Source organism: Mandrillus leucophaeus, unplaced genomic scaffold (assembly GCF_000951045.1).
Source record: "Mandrillus leucophaeus isolate KB7577 unplaced genomic scaffold, Mleu.le_1.0 Scaffold639, whole genome shotgun sequence".
Lineage (NCBI taxonomy): Eukaryota > Metazoa > Chordata > Mammalia > Primates > Cercopithecidae > Mandrillus > Mandrillus leucophaeus.
This window is the reverse complement of record NW_012106908.1, coordinates 145169-171183: the sequence shown is the minus strand read 5'-3', so window position 1 is coordinate 171183 and position 26015 is coordinate 145169. Positions and strand designations below refer to the sequence as shown.

Here is a 26015-nt window from a genome sequence, read left to right as displayed (position 1 = left end):
AAGATTGCACCACCACACTCTAGCCTGGATGACAGAGCGAGACTCTGTCTCAAAAAAACAAAAACAAAACCAAAAAAACAATATTGAGTGTTCCAGTCTTGAACACAGTCTATTTTATTTCCCATTTATTTAGGTCTTCTTGAATTTCTCTCAGCAATGTTTCACTATTTTTAGAATATATACAGGTCTTTTAAATTTTTGCATCAATCTCTAAGTATTTTATATCTTTATGCAATTGTAAACAGCATTTTAATAAAATTTCCATTTCTGAATTTTTGTTTCTAGCATTCATAATATTCCATTGATTTTTGTATATTGATCTTGTATCCTGCCATGGTGCTAAATTTACATCTTAGGTCTAGTAGTTTTTTAATAGATTCCATAGTTTTTCTACATAGATGTTCATGTCCTCTGTAAATGAAGACAGTTTTACTTGATATCTGCATACCTTTGTTTTTCTTGCCTTTTTTCACTTGCTAGAACATGCTGAGTACAAAGGGTTAGAGTGGACATCCTCGCTTTGTCTCTGATTTTAAGGGAGAAGCATTCAGTACTTCATAATTAAGGATGATTTTAGCTGTAGCGTTTTCATATAATTTTTTTTTTTTTTTTTTTTTGAGACGGGGTCTTGCCCCGTTGCCCAGGCTGGAGTGCAGTGGCACAGTCGTGGCTTGTTGCAACCTCAACCTGCCGGGCTCAAAAGATCCTCCCACATTAGCCTCCTGTGTAGCTGGAACTACAGGCACACACCACCAAGCCTGGCTAATTTTTGTATCTTTCATAAACATGAGGATTCTCCCTGTTGCCTAAGCTGCTCATGAACTTCTGGGTTCCGACTATCCGCCTGCCTTGGCCTTCCAAAGTGTTGGGATTACAGGCGTGAGCCACTAGGCCTGGCCTTCATAGATTTTAAAAATCAGATTGAGGGAATTCCCTTCTAGTCATAAATAGTTTGAAGAGAGTTTTAATGAGAAACAGTCTTTGAATTTTGTCAGATGCCTTTTTTTGGTATCTGTTGAGATGATCATTTGTTTTTTTTTTTTAGTTTGTTAATATGGTGAATTACATTATTAGTTAAATCAACCTTTCTTCCCTAGGATAAACTCTTTGTGGGAAAGTTTTTTAAAATTAATTTTAAATTTTAGAATAGTTTCAGACTTACAGAAAAGTTGTGACGATAGCACAGGGCATTCCCATATACTCCTCCATTCTTCTATATTAACATTTTATTAGTATGGTACATTTACTCTAAATAATGAACATATATTTATATTAACTAAAGTCCATACTTCATTTACGTTTCCTTAATTTTTACCTACTGTACTTTTTCTGTTCTAGGATCCTATCCAGAATAGCACATTGCATTTGGTCATCACATCTCCTTTGGCCCCTCTTGCTGTGGCAGCTTCTAAGACTCTCTTTGTCTTTAATGAACTTGACAGTTTTGGGGAGTACTGTTTACATATTTTGTAGAATGTCCCCCAATTGAGATTTGTCTGATGTCTTTACATGGTTAGACTGGAGTTGTGGGTTTCTGGGAAGAAGATCACAGAGGTAAAGTGCCATTCTCTTCCCATCACCTACCATCTCACACTAGTCAGAATGGCTGGTATTAAAAAGTCAAAAAATGATAGATGCTGGCAAGGCTGCAGAGAAACGAGACAGCTTATACACTGCTGGTGGGAATGTAGATTACTTTAGCCACTGTGGAAAGAAGTTTGGCAATTTCTCGCACAACTTAAAGCAGAACTATCATTTGACCCGGCGTTCTCCTTACTGCGTGTATACCCAAAGGAATATAAATCATTCTACCATAAAGACAGATACACGTGTATGTTCATCACAGCACACAGCACTATTCACAATAGCAAAGGCGTGGAATCAAACTAAATGCCCATCAGTGGTAGACTGGATAAAGAAGACGTACATATACACCATGGGACACTACACAGCCGTAAAAAAGAATGAGATCATGTCCTTTGCAGCAACATGGATGGAACTGGAGACCGTGATCCTAAGTGAACTAACTCAGGAACAGAAAACCAAATACTGCATGTTCTCACTTGTAAGTGGGAGCTAAACATTGAGTACACATGGACACAAAGAAGGGAATAATAGCCAGTGGGGACTGCTTGAGGGTGGAGGGTGGGAAGAGGGTGAGAATTGAAAAATATGCTGATCACCTGAGTGTCGAAATAATCTGTACACCAAATCCCCATGACACACAGTTTACTCATGTAAAAAGCCTGTGCATGTACACCTGAACCTAAACGTTAAACAAAAAAATATGTCCTATCAACAAGATTAATCACTGCTGATACTGATCTGGGTCAGCTGGCTGAGGCAATATTTGTCAGCTTTCCTCTGTAAAGTTACTCCTTTTTTTGTTTATTTGTTTTTTTCTGCATGAAGGCTTTAAACTATAAATTCAACATCTTTATAGATAGAAGGCAATTGAGGTTATCTGTTTCTTCCTGAGTGAATTTTAGAAGTTTGTGTGTTTCAAGGAATTTATCCCTTTCATCTAAGTTGTCAAATTTATTGCATAAAGTTGTTCATAATATTCCGTTATTATCCTTTTAAGATATATAGAATTTGTAGTGATTTACTTCTCTCAATCATTTTTGAAATTGGTAATTTTTGTCTTTTTCTTTTCTTAATCATTTTAGCTATAGATTTATCAGTTTTATTAATCTTCTTAAAGAGCCAGCTCTCTGTCTCATTGATTTTTCTCTGTTGTCATTGAGTCCTTTTGCCTTTTCCGATGTGTTAAGTGCTCTCAATTTCCCCTTAAGTACCACTTGAGCAGTATCTCATGCACTCTGATATGCTGAGTTTTCCCTTTCATCGTTTTTACAATTGTTTCTAATTTTACTTTTGATAACCTCTTTAACTCTTGGTTTCTTTTGAAATGTGTTATATATCATTTCCACATATGTGGATATTTTTCAGATCTCTTTCGGTTTTAGATTTCTATTTGATTCCATTTTTTTATTTTATTTATTTATTTATTTATTTTTTGAGACGGAGTCTCGCTCTGTTGCTCAGGCTGGAGTGCAGTGGCCGGATCTCAGCTCACTGCAAGCTTCACCTCCCGGGTTTACGCCATTCTCCTGCCTCAGCCTCCTGAGTAGCTGGGACTACAGGCGCCCGCCACCTCGCCCGGCTGGTGTTTTGTATTTTTTAGTAGAGACGGGGTTTCACCGTGTTAGCCAGGATGGTCTCGATCTCCTGACCTCGTGATCCACCCGTCTCGGCCTCCCAAAGTGCTGGGATTACAGGCTTGAGCCACCGCGCCCGGCCTGATTCCATTTTTTTTAAATCAAATAACATACTTTGTATGAATCATACCCTTTAAAATTTTTTGAGACTTGCTTGATGGGCCAGAATATGATCCATCTGGGTAAATAATCTGTGTACACTTGAGAAGAATGTGTGTTCTATTCTTGCTGGGTAGGGTGTTTTATAAATGTCAATTAGGTGAAATTATTTAATAGCGTTCTTCAAGTCTTCCATATTCTTACTGATTTTTTAGTCTATGTTTTCCTATTAATTTTGTGGCAGAAGGTATTAAAATCTCTGATTATAGTTATGGATTTGTCTATTTCTCCTGGCAATTGTATCCAGAAGTATGGGAAGTGGGCTACATTCCCTTCCCTATTCCTCATTTGCATTGACCCTTTTAGTCTGATTACTTGCATTTTTTAAAACATGGAAAGCGTGTGTGGTTTTTTTTGTTTGTTTGCTTGTTTTTTTAAGATACGGGGTTTTGTCGTGTTGCTCAGGCTGGTCTCCAACTCCTGGGCTCAACATTCCTTCCACCTCGACCTCTAAAGTGCTAGGATTACAGGCGGGTTTTTTTGTTGTTGTTTTCTTTCTTTATTTCTTTCTTTTTAATGCCTTAAATATCCTTCTCTATTCCCTTTCTTTTTGCCCTTGTAAGCAACTACTAGAGGTTGAAACTTTTGGTCCTTCCTTTGCCTCGTCTTTTCCTCCTTGCTCTCTGTACTTCTGTCTTTCTATTCTGCCCTCTGAGGACATTTCACCTTCTTACTTTATTCCTTGATCCATTTATTTATTTAGCATATCTATTGAATTTCTTACTCCAATTGTATTGTTCTCTATTGATGCTGCCATGAAATACCACAAACTGTGTGGTCTAAAATAACACAATGTATGATCTATTTTACAGTTCTGGAGGTCAGAAATCCTAAAATCAAGGTGTTCGCATTCCAGACAGGGTGAAATCCATTTTCTTGCCTCTCCTGACTTCTAGAGGCTGCCTGCATTCCTTGCCTCATTGCCCCTTGATCCAGCTTCCCAGCTGGTGCCATGACATCTTCAGATCTCCCTGCCTCCATTGTCAGATCTCCTTCTCTAACTCGGATTCTCCTGCTTCCCCCTTATAAGGACTGTTGTGATTATACTGAACCTACCCACATAAACCCAGGTAACCTCTCCATCTCAAAATCTGTAACTTAATCACATCTTCATATTCCCTTTCGCTGTGTAAGGTAACATATCCACAGGTTCTGAGGATTAGGAAGCAGACATCTCTGGGGGAGGCTATTGCTCTGCCTACCATGATAAGTGTTCAAATTTACATTTTTAAAAAATTTTACAAGTAACTAGACCCTTCATGTTCTTATGAGAATATTAATTATACTTCTTCTTCTTATTATTATTATTTGAAATGGAGTTTCGCTCTTGTCACCCAGGCTGGAGTGCAATGGTGCGATCTTGGCTCACTGCAACCTCCACCTCCCAGGTTCAAGTGATTCTCCTGCCTCAGCCTCCTGAGTAACTGGGATTACAGGTGCCCATCACCACACCTGGCTAATTTTTGTATTTTTAGTAGAGACGGGGTTTCACCATGTTGACCAGGCTGGTCGGAAACTCCTGACGTCGTGATCCACCCACCTCGGCCTCCCAAAGTGCTGGGATTATAGGCGTGAGCCACCACACCTGGCCCTTAATTATACTTTTTAAAAAATCTCCTCTTAATTCTTATCTCCTTGAGTATTTGCTGGGATCTAGGGTCTACTTTATGAAGTTGTTTCTCATACGTTGATGATTCTTGGCTGTGTGCACAATTTTTTATTTGAGAGTGCTTATGAGGTTGCCTCCTGTGGTTAAGGGGGAATAAGGGATGTTCTGTTGAGTGCAGTGGACTGGTTTCTGGTTTTCAGTGCTGCCCTGACTTTCTGTTTCAGGTGCCCACACTCAGTCAGTACCCCTTCCTGAAGGCAGTTGCCAGGGCTCCCGGCACTGGTACAAACCCAGGATGAATGGACTCACCTGGCTGCTCTTTTCTCAGAAAGCCAGCCAGCTTTTAGGATCCACTAACACTGAGCTTTGGGCGCCCTTAGACTTCACTGTCATGGCATTCCGCTTTGGGAGCCATGTTGAGCCTCATTTCCTCCATCTGCTGCTTTCCGTCTTCCAGACATTCTTGTGTTCCTCATAATTTCTGGTCTACCAGCAGGATTTAGTCTCATTTTCCAACATTATTTGCAACCTTAAAAAGTCCTATTTTATAAGTGATAGGGATTTGATACATGAAAGGAAGGCTGCAGTCTTGTACTTCATTGTGTCATATTAATGGAAATTTCCCTTAAGACATTCAATGCCACTTATCTCACTGGTTACATCTTTGCTCTTCCCCAAGATGGCTTTAGGTGCTGAATGGATACAGGCAAACAATCTTAAATCACATGATGAGAAAATATTCTTGTTTTCAATTCTCTTTTATTCATTCCAATTTCAAGAAGATAAGCTACAGTTTTGTGCTGGAGTATTTTTAATGCTCAATTTTAACAGAGAGGAGAGGCCTCCGGTTAAAAGTCATTTACAGACTAGAGAATGTATCTTTTGGATGTAATAAAATTGTCTATTTTCCATTATATTATTCCATAATTATTTTCATGGTTACAGTCTCTTTATAGCATGTGGTACTAGTTTTCAGTTTACATTTTTTGATGTAATGTTTCAGTGAAGGTTAATAAAATTGATTTTATAAAAAACGTATCGAGGATACTCAGCTACAATTCTCTGAAGACTATTTTTTGTTGTTTGTTTTTTAAGATTTTAATGAAGCAGATATATTTTCAAGGTAGAATTCATTGGTGCTATAACAATTTTCTCTCTCTTCTTATTTACTTATTTTTTCACCCTGTATATTTCTGTAGTTGGGGGAGAGATTCAACTTTCCATGTGAAGCACTCCCCCTTTCCTTTCTTTATTTTTTTGATATTTTAATTTTTTTCCATAGGTTTTTGAGGAACAGGTGGTATTTGGTTACATGAGTAAGCTCTTTAGCGGTGATTTGTGAGATTTCAGTGCACCCATCAGCCGAGCAGTATACACTGAACCCAATTTGTAGTCTTTTATCCTTTACCCCCTCCCACCCTTTCTCTCAAGTCCCCAAAGTCCATTGTATCACTCGTATGCCTTTGCATCCTCATAGCTTAGCTCCCGCTTATGGATGAGAACACATGATGTTTGTTTTTCCATTCCTGAGTTTCTTCACTTAGAATAATAGTTTCCAATTCCACCCAGGTTGCTGCAAATATATGTGTGTGTGTATCTCACACACACACACACCCCCCCCCCCACAGTTTTTTTATCCACTCATTGATGGGCATTTGGGCTGGTTCCATATTTTTGCAATTGCGAATTTCGCTGCTATAAACATACGTGTGCAACTATCTTTTTTGTATAATGACTTCTTTTTCTCTGAGTAGATACCCAGTAGTGGGATTGCTGGATCAAATGGTAGTTCTACCTTTGGTTCTTTAAGGAATCTCCACACAGTTTTCCATAGTGCTTGTACTAGTTTACATTCTCACCAGCAGTGGAGAAATGTTCCCTTTTCACCCATCCACGCCAACATCTATTATTTTTTGATTTTTTAATTATTGCCATTCTTGCAGGGGTAAGTTGGTATCGCATTGCGGTTTTGATTTGCATTTCCCTGATCATTAGTGATGTTGAGCATTTTTTTCATGTTTGTTGGCCATTTGTATATCTTCTTTTGAGAATTGTCTATTCATGTCTTGTAGATTCTGGATATTAGTCCTTTGTCAGATGTATAGATCGTGAAGATTTTCTCCCACTCCGTGGGTTGTCTGTACACTCTTACTGTTCCTTTTGCTCTGCAGAAGCTCTTTAGTTTAATTAAGTCCTGGCTATTTATCTTTGTTTTTGTTGCATTTGCTTTTGGGTTCTTGGTCATGAAGCCTTTGCCTAAGTCAATGTCTAGAAGGATTTTTCTGATGTTATCTTCTAGAATTTTTATAGTTTCAGGTCTTAGATTTAAGTCTTTGATCCATGTTGAGTTGATTTTTGTATAAGGTGAGAGATGAGAATCCAGTTTCATTCTCCTACACATAACTTACCAATTATTCCAGCACCATTTGTTGAATAGGGTGTCCTTTCCCCACTTTACGCATTTGTTTGCTTTGTCGAAGATCAGTTGGCTGTAAGTATTTGGGTTTATTTCTGGGTACTCTATTCTGTTCCATTGATCTATGTGCCTATTTTTATAACAGTACCATGTTGTTTTGGTGACTGTGGTCTTATAGGGTAGTTTGAAATCAGGTAATGTGATGCCTCCAGATTTATTCTTTTTGGTTAGTCTTGCTTTGGCTATGCGGGCTCTTTTTTGATTTCATATGAATTTTAGGATTGTTTTTTCTAGTTCTGTGAAGAATGATGACAGTATTTTGATGATGGGAATTGCAGTGAATTTGTAGACTGCTTTTGGCAGTAAGGTTATCTTCACAATATTGATTCTGCCCATCCATGAGCATGGGATGTGTTTCCATTTGTTTGTGACATCTATGATTTCTTCCAGCAGTGTTTTGTAGTTTTCCTTGTAGAGGTCTTTTACCTTTTTGGTTAGGTATATTCCTAAGTTTTTGTTTTTGTTTTACAGTTATTGTAAAAGGGGTTGAGTTCTTGATTTGATTCTCAGCTTGGTCTCTGTTGTTCTATAGCAGAGCTACTGATTTATATACATTAATTTTGTATCCTGAAACTTTGCTGAATTCATTTATCAGTTCTAGGAGCTTTTTGGAGGAGTCTTTTGGGTTCTAGGGTTTTCTAGGTATACAGTTATATCATCAGCAAACAGTGACAGTTTGACTTCCTCTATACTGATTTGCATGTCCTTTATTTCTTTCTCTTGTCTGATTGCTCTGGCTAGGACTTCCAGTACTATGTCGAACAGAAGTGGTGAGAGTGGGCATCCTTGTCTTGTTCCAGTTCTCGGAGGAAATGCTTTCAACTTCTCTCCATTCAGTATTATGTTGACTGTGGGTTTGTCATAGATGGTTTTTATTACATTAAGGATGTCCCTTGTATGCCTATTTTGCTGAGGGTTTTTAATCATGAAGGGATGCTGGATTTTGCGAATGCTTTTTCAGTGTCATTGAGATGATCATGTACTTTTTGTTTTTAATTCTGTTTATATGGTGTATCACATTTATTGACTTGCGTATGTTAAACCATTCCTGCATCACTAGTATAAAACCCACTTGATTGTGGTGGATTATCTTTTGGATATGCTGTTGGATTCATTTAGCTAGTATTTTGTTAAGGATTTTTGCATCTGTGTTCATCAGGGATATTGGTCTGTAGTTTTCTTTTTTTTTTTCCTATGTCCTTTCCTGGTTTTGGTATTAGGGTGATACTGGCTTCCTAGAATGATTTAGAGAGGATTCCTTCTGTCTGTATCTTGTGGAATAGTGTCAATAGGATTGGTACTAACTCTTCTTTGAATGTCTGATAGAATTCAACTGTGAATCCTTCTGGTCCTGGACATTTTTTTTTGTTTTTTGTTTTTTTGGTAATTTTTAAATTACCATTTCAGTCTGGCTGCTTGTTATTGGTCCATTCAGGTTTCTCTTGCTGCTTGTTATTGGTCCAAAAGACTTTTTGTATTGTATTATGCTAACACTAGTTTCTGTTTCAAAAAACAAAAAACAAAAAACCCCACAAAACCGAAATGCAGTAAAATAGAATTTCCTCACTCCTGCCACAGTCCAGGGAGAATATTCCAAGAAGATAGGTGGTTCTAATGCATAAAGTCTCACAGGGGTCTAGGCTGATGGCAGCTCTGCCATCTTCATCATATGGCTTCCTAGTTATTGCCACTCAAGCCAGCAGGAAGGGGAGAAGGAACAAACATTTAGGCTAGATATTTCCTCTTATACCCACAGGTGGAAATGACACAGACATTCCAGGGATGAGCGCTCAAACAGCCACACCTAGTAGCAAAGCAACTTGGGAAGTACGACCTCTAGCTAGGCAGCTGCTATCCAGTTGTAATGGCATCTTTCTTTGGGCTGCTGTAACAAAATACCTTAGACTGGGTAGCTTTTACTTACAGTCTGGAGGCTGAGATGTCTAAAATCAAGGTGCCAGCAGAACTGGTGCCTGGTGGAGGCCCATTCCTCATAGATGATATCTTCTAGCTATGTCCTCACATGGCAGAAGGAGCAAATGAGCTCCCTCAGGTCCCTTTTATAAGGGCACTAATCCTATTCATGACCTAATCACCCCCAAGTCACTAATTCTCATTACCTAATCAATTCCTAAAGGTCCCAGCTCTTAATACTATTGTATTGGAGATTACATTTCAACAGATGAATTTTGGGGGAACACACACATTCAGGCCATAGCAAATAGAAATACACTGCATACACCAGTCCATAACAATGATGGACTCCTGCTGGACAGAAATTTCAAGGACCCCCTACCCTGGCAGTAAAGAAAGTATCTTGATTAGACCCTGGTTCTGCTCTCTGGATTTTGGATCAGGGAGATGCTTTTGTCTTTTATTCTGTGAGCTCCTAGATTTGCTTTCTGAGAAATGTGTCTTCCAAGACCACATTGTAAGTGGGCTTTGGAGGGCTGCCTTCTTTGACATCTGTGCTTATTGCTGCTGAGGGACCTTGTGGGTTCCTTACAGTTTAGTAGATACAGATGTCTTCTAAAGGTTAGGTTTACACTTCTTATCACAACTTGATTTCTTTTCTTTTTTTTTTTTTTTTTGAGATAGTCTTGCTCTGTCGCCCAGGCTGGAGTACAGTGGTGGGATCTTGGCTCACTGCAACCTCTGCTTCCCAGGTTCAAGCAATTCTTGTGCCTCAGCCTCCCAAGTAGCTGGTATTATAGGCATGCACCACCACACCTGGCCAATTTTTGTATTTTTAGTAGAGATGGGGCTTCACCATGTTGGCCAGGCTGGTCTTGAACTCCTAACCTTGAGTGATCCACCTGCCTCAGCCTCCCAAACTGCTGGAATTACAGGTGAGTCACCACACTGTCCACAACTTGATTTCTTAAAAAACATAGTGATCTTCTGATCTATATACTTCCAGGCAGTTCCATGTGCCTGTAAATACATTCAAGGTTCTTTCTTAGATATAGCTCTTAAAACGTTTCTTTCTTTCCTTCCTTGTCTCACCCATGCTTCACTTTCTTAACTTACAGAGGCTACCTTGAGACCCCCTGAAACAGCAGATTTGAGTAGGAAGGTGACACCTTTCACTGCATCTTTGCCACACAACTGAGTTCCTTTGGTTTAGGGAGGTCTCTGAGAATGATTCGGAAGAGCAATCTGCTTATCTTGTTTTCTTTGGGGTACAGAAGTTTGCTTTTCTAATGCATTAGGAACCAACCTCTGCTCTTTCTTTTATCTTTGCTTGCAGACTGGGCAACTTTTGTCTTTCTTATAATAACTTGCTACACATACCAAGGTTTAGCTAACATCCAGCCTTCTGATTTTATTCACCTTCTTTCTTTAGCGCTGCTGGTATGTGGTCTGCTTCCAGAGTTATTATAGGCAAAAAGTTTTTCAAATGTTTTGCCATAATCTAACGGTCACTGGGTTTCAGCCTGTTGTGGTGGCTGATGCCTGTAATCCCAGCACTTTGGGAGGCCAAGGCGGGTGGACCACCTGAGTTCGGGAGTTTGAGACCAGCTTGACCAACATGGAGAAACCCCATCTCTACTAAAAATACAAAATTAGTCAGGCACGGTGGTGCACGCCTGTAATCCCAGCTATTTGGGAGGCTGAGGCAGGAGAATTCCTTGAAACCCGGGAGGCAGAGGTTGCGGTGAGGTTGCGGTGAGCCGAGATCTCACCCTTGCACTCCAGCCTGGGCAACAAGAGTGAAACTCTGTCTAAAAAAAAAAAAGAAGCAGCAGCAGCTAGGTATAAGCAAATTAACTAAAACTTTTCACAGTGAGTTCAACCTCAGCTTCCCTCCTTCAATGCCGGTAGGAAAGGAGAACCCAGAACCCCAGGGCTCAGTCCTTGCCCCATTGTCTCTACCCTTCCAGCTTGCAACCGAGTAGTTCTTAGAGATAGGACCTCAGGTCAAGCTCCCAAGACACCATTCTCTCATTTGCCACCAAAGAGAGAGCTCAACTTTCCTTTGATTGAGCTCACAGACTGGCAGTGTAGAGTGTGTTAAGCCTTATAAAAATGAAAAGGTTTTTGAATTAAAGTATCCCTTAAGGTCATAGGGACCTAGCATTTGAGTGCCAACAGTATGCCAGGAGTTAGTATTTGGTGCTGTGTAGACATAGACATAACTCATTTCATCCTCATAACAGTACTCCAAGGAAGTGAAAATTTAAAAAAGTAATAAATAATAAGATAGTGATAATAGCAACTACACTTATTGACTACTTACTATGGGTTAGATATTGTATAAATACTTTGTATACATCTCTAGTACTATTTTTAGTCCCCATTTTACAGATGAGTAAGTAGAGGCTCTGAGAGGTTAAGTGAGATCTTCTCAAGATCAGAGAGCCAGGAAGTAGCAGAGCTGGGCATTTTACCTTATAGATATTTCATGTTATGTCATTAAGAAGGAATACTAGGGAATGTTATGAAACGGCCAGGAGCATTGGGAATGATTTATTTCCAAGATTCATGATTATGGGGAATCTGTGGTCAGCAAGTGGTTGCAAAGGGAGCCCGCTGAATGCATCTGACTTGGAAGGGAAAAACAGAAGACAGTGAGGTCTTTGGCTTCCTCACTGAGGTCGCGCATGTCAGTACTTTGTCCCCTCTTTCTTGGCCAGTAGCTGGGTCCCTAGACTGATTAAGTTCCTAGAAGGGCGATGTTCAGACAGAGATCACAGATGTGCAGAAGCTGGCTTTTAAGAAGGCTCAGTGTCCCATATGCTCCACTGCAGCAAACTCTACTGTGTGCCACTGTGTGTCTTTTGCCTGTGCCTGTCCCAGGCTGCCTCTTCTAAGTTTCCCTCAGTGGTAGCTTCAAGTCCCCATCTCACACACCTAGCACTGGGCTTCCTTGATTTGTGGGTGGAATTTGTGAGTGTAAAGGGGGTCCTGTACTGTTTGTTTTTGAGGCACAGTTTCAAAAGAAAATGACATTTATAGCCTGCATTAATGGGAAATTACTTTCCATTAGGATTCTGAATGATTTGCACATAGTGTTTATAAAGTAAAGGAAAAATGTCAAGCATTTCTCTAACAAATGAAAGCAAAGCTCATGAGACTGCCAGAAATGAATTCCAAGAACATTTTCTTCATCATTTCTTCTTTCTAAAGAAAAAAAGAGAGAGATGAAAGAACATAAGTCAATTAAGCAGAATGCATCGTGGGACTGAGATGGAATCTTTGATAATATCATTACTAGGTAGTTAAGAGAATGAGTAAAGTGAGCCAAAATGGAGAAGGGGGAGAATCACATCTTGAAATGACAGATTGCAGACAAAATCCAACTTTAGGTCCTGGCTGAGAGAAACGACTGCCTGTTCAAGCCCACGAGTGTAGGGTCATGCTGTTTGATCAGTGTAAGCTGCCCCTCTGTCCCCAAAGAGAAAAGGAGGCCAAGAAACATCCTTGAGCTGAAACGTGTGCCTGTGTAGCTCCCAGAAAACCACTGATTTTGAAGAAAATAGTGTAGGAACTTGTGACCCAGGCTCAAGTATCTTCCCCGCCCGTGAGGAATTTTTATTGGGTCCCAGGTTGTCACCTCCTGAATTATATATTTAAAGACTAAGGACAAAGTGTATTTTATCAACTCATTTTTTATGAAGTTTTTTTTTTTCTTCTTGCCGAAACTCTTAAAAGGGGTACCACTTTGTGTAATCACAACTAAGGGTTAATATGCCCCAAACTGGGACCTGCTTTAAACATATAGGAGACTGAAATTAGTTAACAAATATGCATTCCAAATGTGTGCTACAGGCACATCAGAGTGAGGTGAAATAAATTTCCCAAATGGCTTGTATTAAGACATTCTAACTCTCTTTAGGTATAAAAGAGACTTTTATAAATTTCTTGACACTTCTAAGGCAGCTTGGAAGTAATTTCTAGAGCCTAAGTCATTCCCCTCATTGGCACAAAATGTCTAGGATTACATTAGAAAATAAATATTTATTCAAAAGTGAAATATGAAGTTTGAAAATTAAAGAAGATGAACACTTTACAAATAGAAATACGTGCAATTTTTTTAACCTACATTTCCGTAGAGGAAATTAAAATTTCACAGAGCAGTGACAATGGTGATTGTTCGGTCAGCAGGTTGTTTCTTACATTTCTTTCCTTCCACCTCTTTTCTTCTGTTCCCCTTCCCCACTAACAGCCTTCCCCCCAGCTCGATTTCTAGGTATTATCAGTAGTGCTTCAGAGTCAGAGTTATTGGCAAGAGAGAAAAAAATAAGGAAACAGGAGTCCCATGTTGTAGTTCAGATTCTGGAACTTCTTAGTTGTATCAGTGGGGGTGAGTTTCTTAGCACCTCTAGACCGATTTGAACTTGTTCCTAGAGGAAGTGATTGGACTTAATACATTCCAAGGTACTTTCTAGCTCTAAATTCTGTGGCTGCAGTAGTTATCTTTTGTGAGTACTTAGCATTCTTAATAATTTGAAACGTGGATAGGTTGAACATTTAATATTTTCTATATTTTAAAAAATATTTTAAAAATTGAAGTTGAAATATGATTATTATTGCTGATCAGTAGCCATTGGTGAGGTGAACAGGAAGAGTCTCTCTGTTATTTTCCAGTCTGAAGGAGATTTAGAGAGGGAAGTTTTCCTCACTGCAGGGAATGATTTTCTGCAATTATTCTAAATAGCCTGTAAAAAGAGTTTTGAAAAGCCATAAGACATAAATTCCGACTTAGTTGTGGGAATTTTGACTTTGCTGAAATGATCTCAAATGCTGCATATTTTAAAATCTTAACATATACTTGATAATGATACATTTGATCTGTAAGCTAAAATGTAAAATACCATCATCTAAATATTAATTTATGTGCTTGTTTTAAAAAATACAGTAGAAGTCAGTTGTTTCCTGGGATTACAAACCAGGCAACAATGGTGTTGCACCATCCAGAGGACTCTGAACCCACATGAATGACACCCCCTAGAGTTGTCCAGTGGATGTGGCTGCAAGTGCAAACTTGAATGCCAGATTATAGGAATGAGAGACATAGGAAAAGTGTAAGAAGGTAGTGCAAGGCTGGTGATAAATGGCTGACTCTAAGCTTCCAAGTCAGGATCATGACAGAGAGAGGTGTGTCCTTCAACAACTAGAAAACACTTATTCTTTCTGAAGGGGATGGCCAATAGTCTACGACAAGTGCCCCTTGCCTGAGAAGGTGGGCCCATCATAGCTAGCCTTTCTGATTTTTCAAGATTAGCCAGAAACCCTATGTTTATGTGACATCTCCTGACTTTTAGATGTTGGCAACTAATCCACATTGTGAAAAAGCAAGGAGCAGGCCAGACAAGGTATCATCTGCAAGCTGATCACTATGCCAGTGGCCAGAAAGCCAACTCTAATGAAGGCTGCTGTTTGCATTTTCGTTTTCCAGAACTCAGAGTGGCAAAATAATAATAATAATAATAATACAAACAACAACAACAGCAACAAAAACAAACCACACACATTGGATCTGGTTGCAATAGAGGGGTCACCTGCCAGAAAGTTTATTTTGATAAATAAATGGGCCGCAGGTTTTGATATTTATCTGCAAACGTCATCTCAGAAGACAAGTCATGGTTTTGTAAGGTGGAGGAGGGCACAACTTTATTAATTAAACCCATCTAATATAACTCGAGTAAATTGAGGAAGATTGGCATTAAGCTTGACATAAAGCACACATGCTTATTTTTACAGATTTTAATGGTTAAGCTTGAGTTCCATTGACAAGTAATTTCAATAAATCACATTTCCTGTGGATAAATACAGGGCTGTTATTTCTAGAAAGGCAGTTCATAGACTTTTACTAGATTTTACTTGGTAATGTACAACTTAACCATCATAGACCAACACTTAAAATTTCCAGATAAGGAAATCAGGACCCAAAGATGACCTAATCCACAGCAAAGATGCAGAGATCTGAAGCTTCTGTCCAGTGCGGTCTTACCCATGGAGAAAAACAATATGTTAGAGATGTTGAACTAGATAGTGTCTGTGGTATCTATCAGCATTGGACACCAGTGTTGTGTCTGGGTTAGATAGCGAGAAAGTATGTGCTTCAAACGAATTCTGCCATAACAATTTGAGATTATAAATGGGAAAAAAAAAACTTTTTGAAGGGAGTTTGAACCAGATATGCTTGTTTGGACTCAGAGGAGATGGTATCTCACAGATTGAGCATGGTGCCTGGCTCCATGCTCCTGGCTCCATGCTTTCAAACACTCGGTGAGAGTTTGAAAATGAATTGGAACCAGAAATAAACCTGAAAGTTCCAAATCAGGTTTCTACCCCACCATGGTAGGAGATGAACTCTCTAGTCGGGTGGCGCAGGTACAGTCAAACCTCAAGGTCACCTGGGTTCTGGCATCGAAGCTTCCAGGATACTTGGGGTCCCATTCCTGACTGGGGTGTGGACTCCCCCCACCTTCCTGTCTGTTCCTCAGCTGCTCTACAACTGGTGTAAGTAATAAGGGAACACGTTTGGATTTCCTGACTTCAGGCCAGGAAGTGAGCAGAATATGAGCCCACCCAGCCCAAAGGGGTGTTACCTGCCTTACTGCAATGTGGGCTTTGGAGTCAGAGGGAAGCCCGAATCCTGTCTCAGTTCATACCTTTGGGTCTCAATTTCGTCATCTAACGAATGCGGATTCTCATTAGTACCTCACAGGATTATTCTAAGGATTAAATTGGATCTTGTGAATTAGGGGTACTGGGCAAGGGACTCGGTACAGAGTAAGAGCCCACAATGCAGCACTGTTAATGTTACATAATCGGTTATCTGATTTCCCAGCCTACAGCAGACTGGAACCAGCAGATTAGGAAGGCCCAAGGGACTGCTTCGGGAAGGCCATTGACGGCAGGAAAAAGTGACAGGTCGCAGCCAGACTACAAGGGAGGCAAGAGAAAAACTATAAAAAGCAGGAACAAAAACACTCAAAAGACACAACAGTCTGGGGGATTTACTAAAAGACAAAGAGCCCTTCTCAGGTCAGTAGCTTCTGGGAGACTCCATACCTTGTACCCCAACAGCGACTTATGTTGACAGCATTGTGTGAATTACTTCTCTCTCCATCCCCTTTGCCCCTCAAAATAGCTGTGGGGGTGGGTCATAGTTTGCCTTTCAGTGGGGATGCTCTGACTGAATGCTTTCAGATCACGAAGTCCCCACAGTCAAGGCCAGCAAAGGAGTGAGCACAGTGGGCTCCTTCGGTGGTCTGAAAAGAACCCAAGTTCCACAAAAGAGCTGTGATTTTTAGTGCAACAGAGAAAAGGACGCCCCTTTCACCACTGACCAGTCCTTCCACCTTCACCTCCCTTAAAGTCAGGGTTAGAGATGGAGCCCTGGAGAACAGGCTTCCAGATCCTGGCATATGGGAGAGAGAGAGAAGATGAGAAGGCCAGGCTGCAGACATGCCAGTCCCTTCTGATGCCATCTCTACTCTGGTGTCTAATTCACCACCTGGAGTGGGCACTATTTTTAACTGAAGCCTGAGCTGCTCACTTTGAAGCTGGAACTCAGGCTGAAGAAGACAGGATAGAGACTAAGTGCCTGGAAGTTACCCTTCAGGTGTGACAGGCAAGGCTAGGTGGGACATGGACAGACCTTCCTGGGGATCTGGGTAGGATTTAGGTAGATAATGCTCTTAGAGATCCTTCCAAGGCCTGGGAGCATCCTGAGGTATGCCAAACTGAGGACCCAAAGGCTCATTCCAAGCCCAGCTGATGGGCCACCCCATTGGCTGGAGTTGGCTCAGAAATGGTGTGGGAGAAGGCCGGGCGTGGTAGCTCATGCCTGTAATTCCAGGCCAAAGCAGGAGGCCAAAGCAGGAGGATCACTTAAGCCCTGGAGTTTGAGACCAGCCTGGGCAACATAGTGAGACCCCACCTCTATAGAAAATACCAAAATTATCCAGGCATGATGGTGCCTGTAGTCCCAGGTACTTAGGAGGCTAAGGCGGAAGGATTGCTTGAGCCCAGGAGGTCAAGGCTGCAGGCCGATAGCAGGGCACTGTACTGCAGCTTGAGGGACAGAGCAAGACAGTCTCAAAAAAAAAAAGGAAAACAGGAAGAAAAGGAGTAGGGATAAAACCACAAACTAACCATTTTCAGAGGGGTATATGGCATAGGGATCAAGAACACGGACTCTCGACCTGGCCCGCGGTCAAGTCTCAGTGCTGTGGCTTAATTGTGTTAAATTTGTATGCCTCAATTTCTCCATCCCTCATATTGGGGGAAATAGTGGTACCTACTCATAGAATTTCTCTGGGAATTAAATCCATAAATCCACTAATATCTCTGAGGCACTTAGAATATTGTCCTGGCACATGGTAAACACTAACACCTGGGAGTTATTATTTCATCCCTGTAGCTGAGTGGGGCTGAGGAATTGTAGACTGGACTGCCTCTACCTTAATAAAATCTGCTCAGCATTTCTGCATATGCAAGTAACCCTTTGCAGCAGCAGAGACTTTAGCCAAAATATATATATGTGTATATATATATGTATGTGTGTATATATATGTGTGTGTGTGTGTATACATATATATATCTGTAAAAAATTAGTGGAGTTGGGGGAGGGGAACTGCAAATAATTTTCCTGCTGTTAAAATAAGAGGGACTGAACCATATTAATGCCGAGAGGGAAGTTCAGTTTATTTCAGGGGGAACGTGGTTTTCCTACCTCCTACTGTGTTACTGATACAGTACTTACTGACCAGCCATCTTAAACTCTTGGGGTAGGGTCTCTCTCTCTCTCTCTCTTTCCTAATGGTGTGGAACAGAGCTTGAATAATAAATATTTAACAGGGACACTCCCTTTTCTCTGTTAAAATAATCTTTGTTTCAATACTTTAACAAGGAAGACTGTGTTTTCCCACCTTGGCTGTCACGTTTGGTTGAAGTCAGGTCTCAGGAGTAAGAGAAAATAAACACAGGGCCACTTGGGGAGGGCAACCCTGGCTGAAGCCGTCTCACTGGACGGCCCAGAGTCAGGGGTTTCAGCCGCCTGTTCAAGGGCACCCAGATCCACAGCAGCCAGCTGGGAGCTCCTGTGCAACTATGCCCAGTGATTCCAGGTGCCAGCTACTGAATGCGAGAGAGCAAGGAGGTGGAGGTAGACGAGGAACTGCCAGTTGCAGGACCACAGGGGAAAGGGGAGGGGGTTGTCAACAAAGATGGGACACTGGTTAGGACCAGTCTTTTCTTACGAGATGTTTTCAGCTGAGGTGCTGGCTTCTGATGGTGGGAAACCAGGCATTCAGCTCTCTTGGAGAGGCTCATATCTAACAGAGTTGGAAAGCCTCCATTGAGGAAATCCAGCCCATTCTGCCTGGACTCTGGGGCTCCATCCGTGGTGACTTTTGTGTCAAGGGAAAATTCACACACTGTCACTCAGGCAGGCAGCAACTTAATTTCTCTTTAGCTGAACTGAACTTGCTTGCAAGCCTCTATGTAGACCAATGGCGGAAACAACTTAATCTTTTTTCCATTTCTGCTGTTGACCAAAAAAAAAAAAGTTTTAAAATCTTTTTTCCATTTCTTCTAATGGTGGAAAAAAGCACAACCTTGCCATTTCAAGGTAGCTCAGTCTCTTCCAACAGAAAGCGTAGACTATCCATTTATGACTTAGGGGATTCTGGATTTAAACAGTCAATTCAGAGTAGAAATTCCCTATCAGGGCTGTTGGTTTTTCTTGAAGGTTCTCTCCTCCCACTGATCCAGTCCTAAGATGTTGCCTGGATGTGTGGGGAGTTTACAGAACGTCATGGTGTCAGGTAGGGAAGCTCGCTTCCACAGCTGAGGTGACTCGTCACAGGAGGCCTTGGGCCTGGGTCAGGACCTGCTGACATCTGTGGCCCAGGCCTTCTTCTCTGGGTTGCTGAATCTCTGCATTTGGAACCCTGTGTCACTGCCCCCAGGCTGTCTCTGGGCTCAGTGACCCCTCAGCATTCCTGCTGGGAACTTGAGGGAATTTGTTCACAGTTCACAGGGAGCCACCAGCCTTCAGGCCCCATCTCTACTTAGTGACGCCACATGGTTTCCACTGGGCTGCAGCCCCCGTGTTAGTCCAGAGAACTTTGATAGCTGCCTTCTCCCAGAATTTCTGTGGAAAGTGGAGTCTAAGACCCCCTTCCCCAGGGTGGCATCCAAGGAGCATTTCAATTTTCTTGCTCATCCTTTTCTTACTCCAGGCCCCTTCCCTACTTCCTTGCCTCCAGGAAGAGCTTGTATCTCTTCTCTGGATGGCAGGAAACAGCTCCTCCTTCTCCATGGCTTGTAATCAAAATGCTAGGCTCTGAGTTCTTCAAACTCTAGTTCCTTGGAACCCAGGAGTTTCTCTCTCTTTCTCTCTCTCTCTATCGCTCTTGCTCTTAAATCTTATAAAAGCCTACCTGGCTCTAGCATGAAAGGCTAAAAGCCTTGGCTTTCACAATGTGTCACAACTGAAATGGTTTTATTTGGGAACTTAAAAGCTAAACATTGACTGCTTTGTTCATGTCTGGGTTCTACCCTCCTCCTCAAGTAAAAGAGGCAAGCCCCAGCTCCTTGGGTTGAGGGCCCCAAGCAACAGAAATGACCCAGAATGAAAAAGGCATTGATACTTCAGAATATCATCTGGCTGCATTGTGTAATTCAGGGCAGCCAGTCTGAGCTCTGGTTGGGGTGGATTTACCAAGTGCCTACTTAGCAAGTGCCAATTGCTCTTAGTGTTTTAGGCAGCCCAGTGGTGGCTGGTGGGCCAGGTGCACTTGCACTGCGTGAGTCAGGGGGCTCTCGAACAGGGTCTTTCTACTCAGTGGTCTCTGGAGAGATGCCCTGTCTTGGGTTTAGGTGCTGATGGAGTGTGATAGGAGTGCTGGTCTCTTTCTAGCTCTCAGAATATCAAAGTGGGCAATGTGGCAGTGGTTCCTTGCCAAGAATGAATGACATGAGAAGTGAGTAATGCAGCTTTTCCATGATTTGTTCTGTGTGTGTGTGCAGCAAGAACAGGTTTACACATGGAGGTGGTGGCCTGGTTTACACATGGAGATGGTACATACACTTGGACAAGTGTATGCCTGCCACTAAGCATTTTGGTCATTACAGGTGGCTTATAGAGTAAATAGGAGGGAAATATATAAATGTATCTATCTGTCTATCAATCAATCAATCATTAGTCCTGTAGTCAGTGTATCAGCCTATGAAATGTCTTGGCAACCCTTAGTAGTATCATGTAGGAGGTGACATGGAGCAAGGTAGGTGATGGCCTGGGGTCTGGAGCCCTCCTGTTTCTGGCTCAGCCAGTAGCCCTGGGGCCAGGCCATTGTGACTTCTCAGAGGCATTGATGGCTTCTTTTTGAGAAGGGGAGGACTCATGGAGGACTGCCAAATTCCATTCTAGCATTAACATTCTGTGTTCAAGGAAATGTTTCCCAAGACTACCATGTGGTTTGGCACCTGACTGGTAAAAACTAGTACCTGACTCTGTTAAAAACTAGTAGTGGGAGAAATGCTAAAAGAATAAGAATTATTTTTATAATCCACATTAAAACAGTATACATTAATAAAGTAGACTTTGACTCACGGCTCAGGTTGCCCTTTTCAGTGCTCAGCCCCCGCCTATCCACCCATATATGTACTCCATGACCCAAGGAAAATGAAAAGTTCTGTATTGTAAGCCCTCTATTCCCCTATGCTTTGTTTGAAATCGTTGAATGTTGTTCTGTTCAAATTCAAAATAGTGAACTAAACCCCGATATTTACAGCCTTCTACCCCCTAGCTTTCATCATTATGACAAGAGGAATACACAGACTTAGGGAGGGGTGGGGTCTGTCGTGGAAGGAGCCATCCAGAGGCGAGGAACATCATGTAGATCGTAGAGGTTATATTGCAGGTGGGTCCAGAGTTTCAAAGTCATCACCCGGGACAGGAGCCGCCTCCCTGAAGAGGAAGAAGAGCTCCCCTACCATTACCCCCTTCCCTTTCCTCGCCAGCTGAGTCTCTTTAACCTTTAACGCTTCCCTGGGGGAAGGAGAGGGGAGGATCATTTCACTGGTAGTTGTCAACCTCCCCTGGACATTGGAAGGACCTGAGAAACAAACAATACTGATGCCGGAGCTTCTGATTTCATTGGTTTGGGGTTCAGCCTGGGCAGTGGGCTGTTTAGTGTGCCACCAAGTTGAGAACCACTGCCACAGGAAGGCAACAGGAAGCCACCTTGGTACAACCTGTGGAACTTCGCTGATGAAGGCTCCTTAGAGTGCCCTGTTCCTTAGAGAAACAGGCGCTACTCTGTGAATTTCAAGCTGTCTAAACAAACGTATTATAATCCTTCTCACACCAGGAATCTCCACTGCCCCAATCCTTCTCTTTCTCCTCCCACAATGCTGTCACCTCTCTACCTCTCCTCAGGACAAAGGGGCATCTCATGTGGACAGCCATAGAAATACCCCATACCTTCGGTGGGGAAAGAACATAATCTCTGGCAGAACTTGCTTCAATTCTCACTTGAAGTCTAGAGGGAGGAAAATGTCTTATAACAGAAAAAGGAAATAAAAATGGAAATCATCAAATAGGATGGCAAAAGTCACTTATTAAGAAAAAAAACTCCTAAGATTAATCTTATTAATACTCAGAGAAAAAAATATGAACCAGTCAAAACTGAAGTGAGATTTTTGTGAGAGAAACGTGTCACATTAATACTAAAATATACCTAGTTAAATGAATTCATGAGAATAGCAAGGAAATATTGAAATAGAAGAGTAATGACTATGAACTAGTTTTACTAGTTATTAACATTTTATTTATTTATTTATTTTTATTTTTGAAATGGAGTCTCACTCTGTCACCCAGGCTGGAGTGTAGTGGTGTGATCTTGGCTCACTGCAACCTCCACCTCCCAGGTTCAAGCGATCCTCCCGCCTCAGCCTCCTGAGTAGCTGGGATTACAGACATGTGCTACCACACCTGACTAACTTTTGTATTTTTAGAGATGGGGTTTCACCATGTTGGCCAGGCTGGTCTCAAACTCCTGGCCTCAAGTGAACTGCCCACCTTGGCCTCCCAAAGTGCTGGGATTACAGGTGTTGAGCTACCACACCTGGCCTATTAACATTTATTATAAAGCTACAGTATTTAAAACGATATGGTACTGTTACCAGAATGAGTCAGTGGGACAAAATAGAAAATCCAAAAATAGATCTAAGTCCCATGATAATTAAATATGTGATAAAGATAAAGGCAATACTTGAAATCACTGGAGAAAATATGGATTATTTAATTATGTTGGTATAACTGCATAAGCATTATTAAATATAATAGATATTTACCTCTTTTTGCCAAAATCCAAATGGATTATAAAAGTAAAAGTTCTGACATGAAAAATAAATAAATAAAAATACTAGAATAAAATTTAGTTGAGTATTTATATAGAACTGTGGAGAATAAACCAGGAATAGAAAGTGTGATTAGTTGGACTGTTTATACTCTGAAATTTGTGCATTCATGCCACAACAAAACAGTAACCCTTTCTCTGCCCTACCGCCAGCACAAACTTCAAAAACAAAACGAGAAAAAAAAAAAAGAAGAAGAGATGATAAGTTGGGAATAATGTTTGTACCAGAAATGACAGATAAAGGGTAAATATGTGTAGTATAAAGGGACTTCTAAACATTTTAAGAAAAATAGTGATATCAGGTCGGTGCAAAAGTAATTATGGGTTTTGCCATGGAAAGTAATGGCAAAAACTGTGATTGCTTTTGCACCAACCCTAATAGAAAAATAAATTGACACTAAATGTCAGATATTTTAGAACAAATTCATGTTCTATGACCATGAAATCCTTTTCTTGGAATTTATCCTCAGGAACTAATTGTGCACATTTGTGGATATTTATGTGTAAGCTTTTTTTCCCCCCCCCCCAAAGAATTGTCTATAAAAGCCAAGGGGGAATAAAAGAGACAACAGAAAGAAATGAAGCCAAAGGAAGAGAAGTCAAGAAAAACAGGGAGGGAGAAGGAAGGAAAGAAGGAAGGAAGGAAGGAAGGAAAAGAAGAGATGAAAAGAAGAGAAGGAAGGAAAAGAAGGAAGAACCATAAATGTCCAACAACAGGAGACTAGTTGAAGAAATGTTACATTGTTAGAGTTGACAGCTAGTCAGTAACTAAAAGTAAAATTGGAATATATTCACCCTAGTGGGTACAAGAAGAATCTTTTATGAAAACAACTATATGTAAATATATGCACAAATGTAATCATGAAGACATCTGGAATCTGAAAGCTAGCCCAGTTATCTCTGGGGTAATGGGTTACAGCTTTGATTTTTCTTTCTCCATTTTGCATACATGTATTTTTTCTTTACAATTAGCATGCTTTTGTTTTGAAAAAAATTGTTTTTGATGTTATTCTGGGAATAGATGTCAGTAAATATTCTTGTCTGTAAATTCTGGTCTTGCCTTTCTTGTCCTGGTTTCTCTCCTCCCAGCCCTCATCCTGCCCATGCACTAGGAAGATCTTGCTGACCACCAAGGTCTTCCCTGCTACCCTCTCCCCAGAGCTCCTGAACCATGAGTGATATACACTTCATATTTGTTCTCTAAAAGTATTTTGGCCATGCACAGTGGATCACGCCTGTAATCCCAATACTTTGGGAGGTTGAGGTGAGCAGATCACTTAAGGCCAGGAGTTCGAGACCAGCCTGTCCAATATGGTGAAACCCCACCTGTACTAAAAATATAAAAATTAGCCAGGCGTGGTGGAGCACACCTGTAGTCCCAGCTGCTTGGGAGGCTAAGGCACAAGAATTGCTTGAACCTGGGAGCCAGAGGTTACAGTAAGCCAGGATCACACCATTGCACTCCAGCCTGGGCGACAGAGCAACACTCTGTCTCAAAAACAGATTAATAAAAGTTTCTCATGTATTTTCCAATCCCCACAAAGAAACTGTAAGCTCCCAGAGAGAAGGAGGTGGGCCTTGTGATTCCTCTGTCCCTCCCTTAGGACTCCAGTTGGAGCTGAGTGACTGCTTTTGGGAGATGGGCTGGGCATGACTTCTCTGCCTGGGAGTATTGAAAAGACAGACACTGGGCTTATGGGGTCAGCGCAGGCAACTGGGAGAGCTGAGGCAGCCAGAGACCAGAAACAGCACCCGTGAGCTGGGTGGAGCTGGCCTTGTTGTGGGAAGGAAGCAGGGCCTGCTGTTAAGGGTCTGTCTAAGTTTTTCCACATTTCCAATTTCCCATGGATAATCTATCATGTTAACTTGTACTTTTTGTCTCCATATCATGCGGACAGGTTCTAACATTCCCATGGACCAGCCCTGCTGTCGTGGTCTCTATGACTTTGAGCCAGAAAACCAAGGAGAATTAGGATTTAAAGAAGGGGACATCATTACATTAACCAATCAAATAGATGAAAACTGGTATGAAGGAATGATACACGGGGAATCCGGATTCTTCCCCATTAATTATGTTGAAGTGATCGTGCCTTTACCTCAGTAAATGTGTAACACACTCTGGACATACTTTCATAACTGAAATGAATTCACACCAATGTGCTCTCAGTGTGGTGTTCTGTGACATCCTTTGCTATTTGACCAACTTAATGACTTTTGTATGTGTGTTCTCTTTATAATGTATTTTGTATCACTTTAGTTTGTATAAATGATTTTCTTGTCTTTGCTACATGAAAATATTGTTTTCTTTTTTGCTTCTTGTCCTAAAAGTCATTGGTTAAACGTATATGCTTCCTGTTACTAAAAATAAGTCTCACCCATTGCAGTTATGTCAATGAATGGCCTGTATTCCTCAGCTGCAATGAAATGGTAACATTTGAAACTAAGAAATGCTAAATATTTTGTTTCTCGACATTCCTGATGACATCTGGTCTTTTTTCTTCATTGTATTTTAAGCTTACCTGTGAATAGCCCAATAAACATGACACACTGTGTTGGCAAAAGGCCTTGGTTATTTTTAAGTTGAATTGTTGATTTTTAAGTCTTCCAGCTGCAAATTGACACCCCATGGCCAACCAAAGTGTCACAGCGTGGATGCTTAGATGATGCCTTCTGATGGGAGCCTTCACTTTCCACCTGATTCAAACATGACACTCATCCTCCTTCCAGTTGGGGGATGGAAAGCCCTTCTGCCAACTTCAAGTTTATTTATGGAAGACCCCAAATCAAGCTTCTGCTGCTGCCACATTTTGGATAGGTTTTTTGAGCAAGTTGTGTTATGGATGCTCAGGAAGTAGTATGGTCAAGAGTTGGTTGAGTCCCCAATAACATCCTCTTAGGCTCAGTGAACCAGTGCCTGGCCTTGCCTACAGTACCCACTTGTCACATGCTTTGGCCCACTGGAGTCTACAATCCTATTATGGGAAGGGGCAGGTATTATTTCCCATTTGAAAAGAAGGAGGCTCATTGACTGACTTACCTAGGATCAAACGACCACATACAGGCACACCTCAGAGATATTGCAGGTTCTGTTCCAGGCTACTTACTGCAATAAAGCAAATATTGCAGTAAAACAAGTCACACAAATTTTGGGGGTTTCCCAGTGTATA

General features: G+C 41.2%; 1 protein-coding gene across 1 annotated transcript in view; it reads left to right on the top strand.

Moving 5' to 3' along the window:
• The window catches only part of SH3GL3 (SH3-domain GRB2-like 3), a 176858-nt gene extending 151449 nt beyond the window's left edge, over window positions 1-25409 (top strand). Inside the window, exon 10 of the mRNA XM_012000687.1 lies at window positions 24747-25409. Coding sequence (XP_011856077.1) covers window positions 24747-24952 — 206 coding nt within the window. The 3' untranslated portion in view covers window positions 24953-25409. The remainder of the gene's footprint in view (window positions 1-24746) is intronic.
• The last annotated feature ends 606 nt before the right edge of the window (window positions 25410-26015 follow it).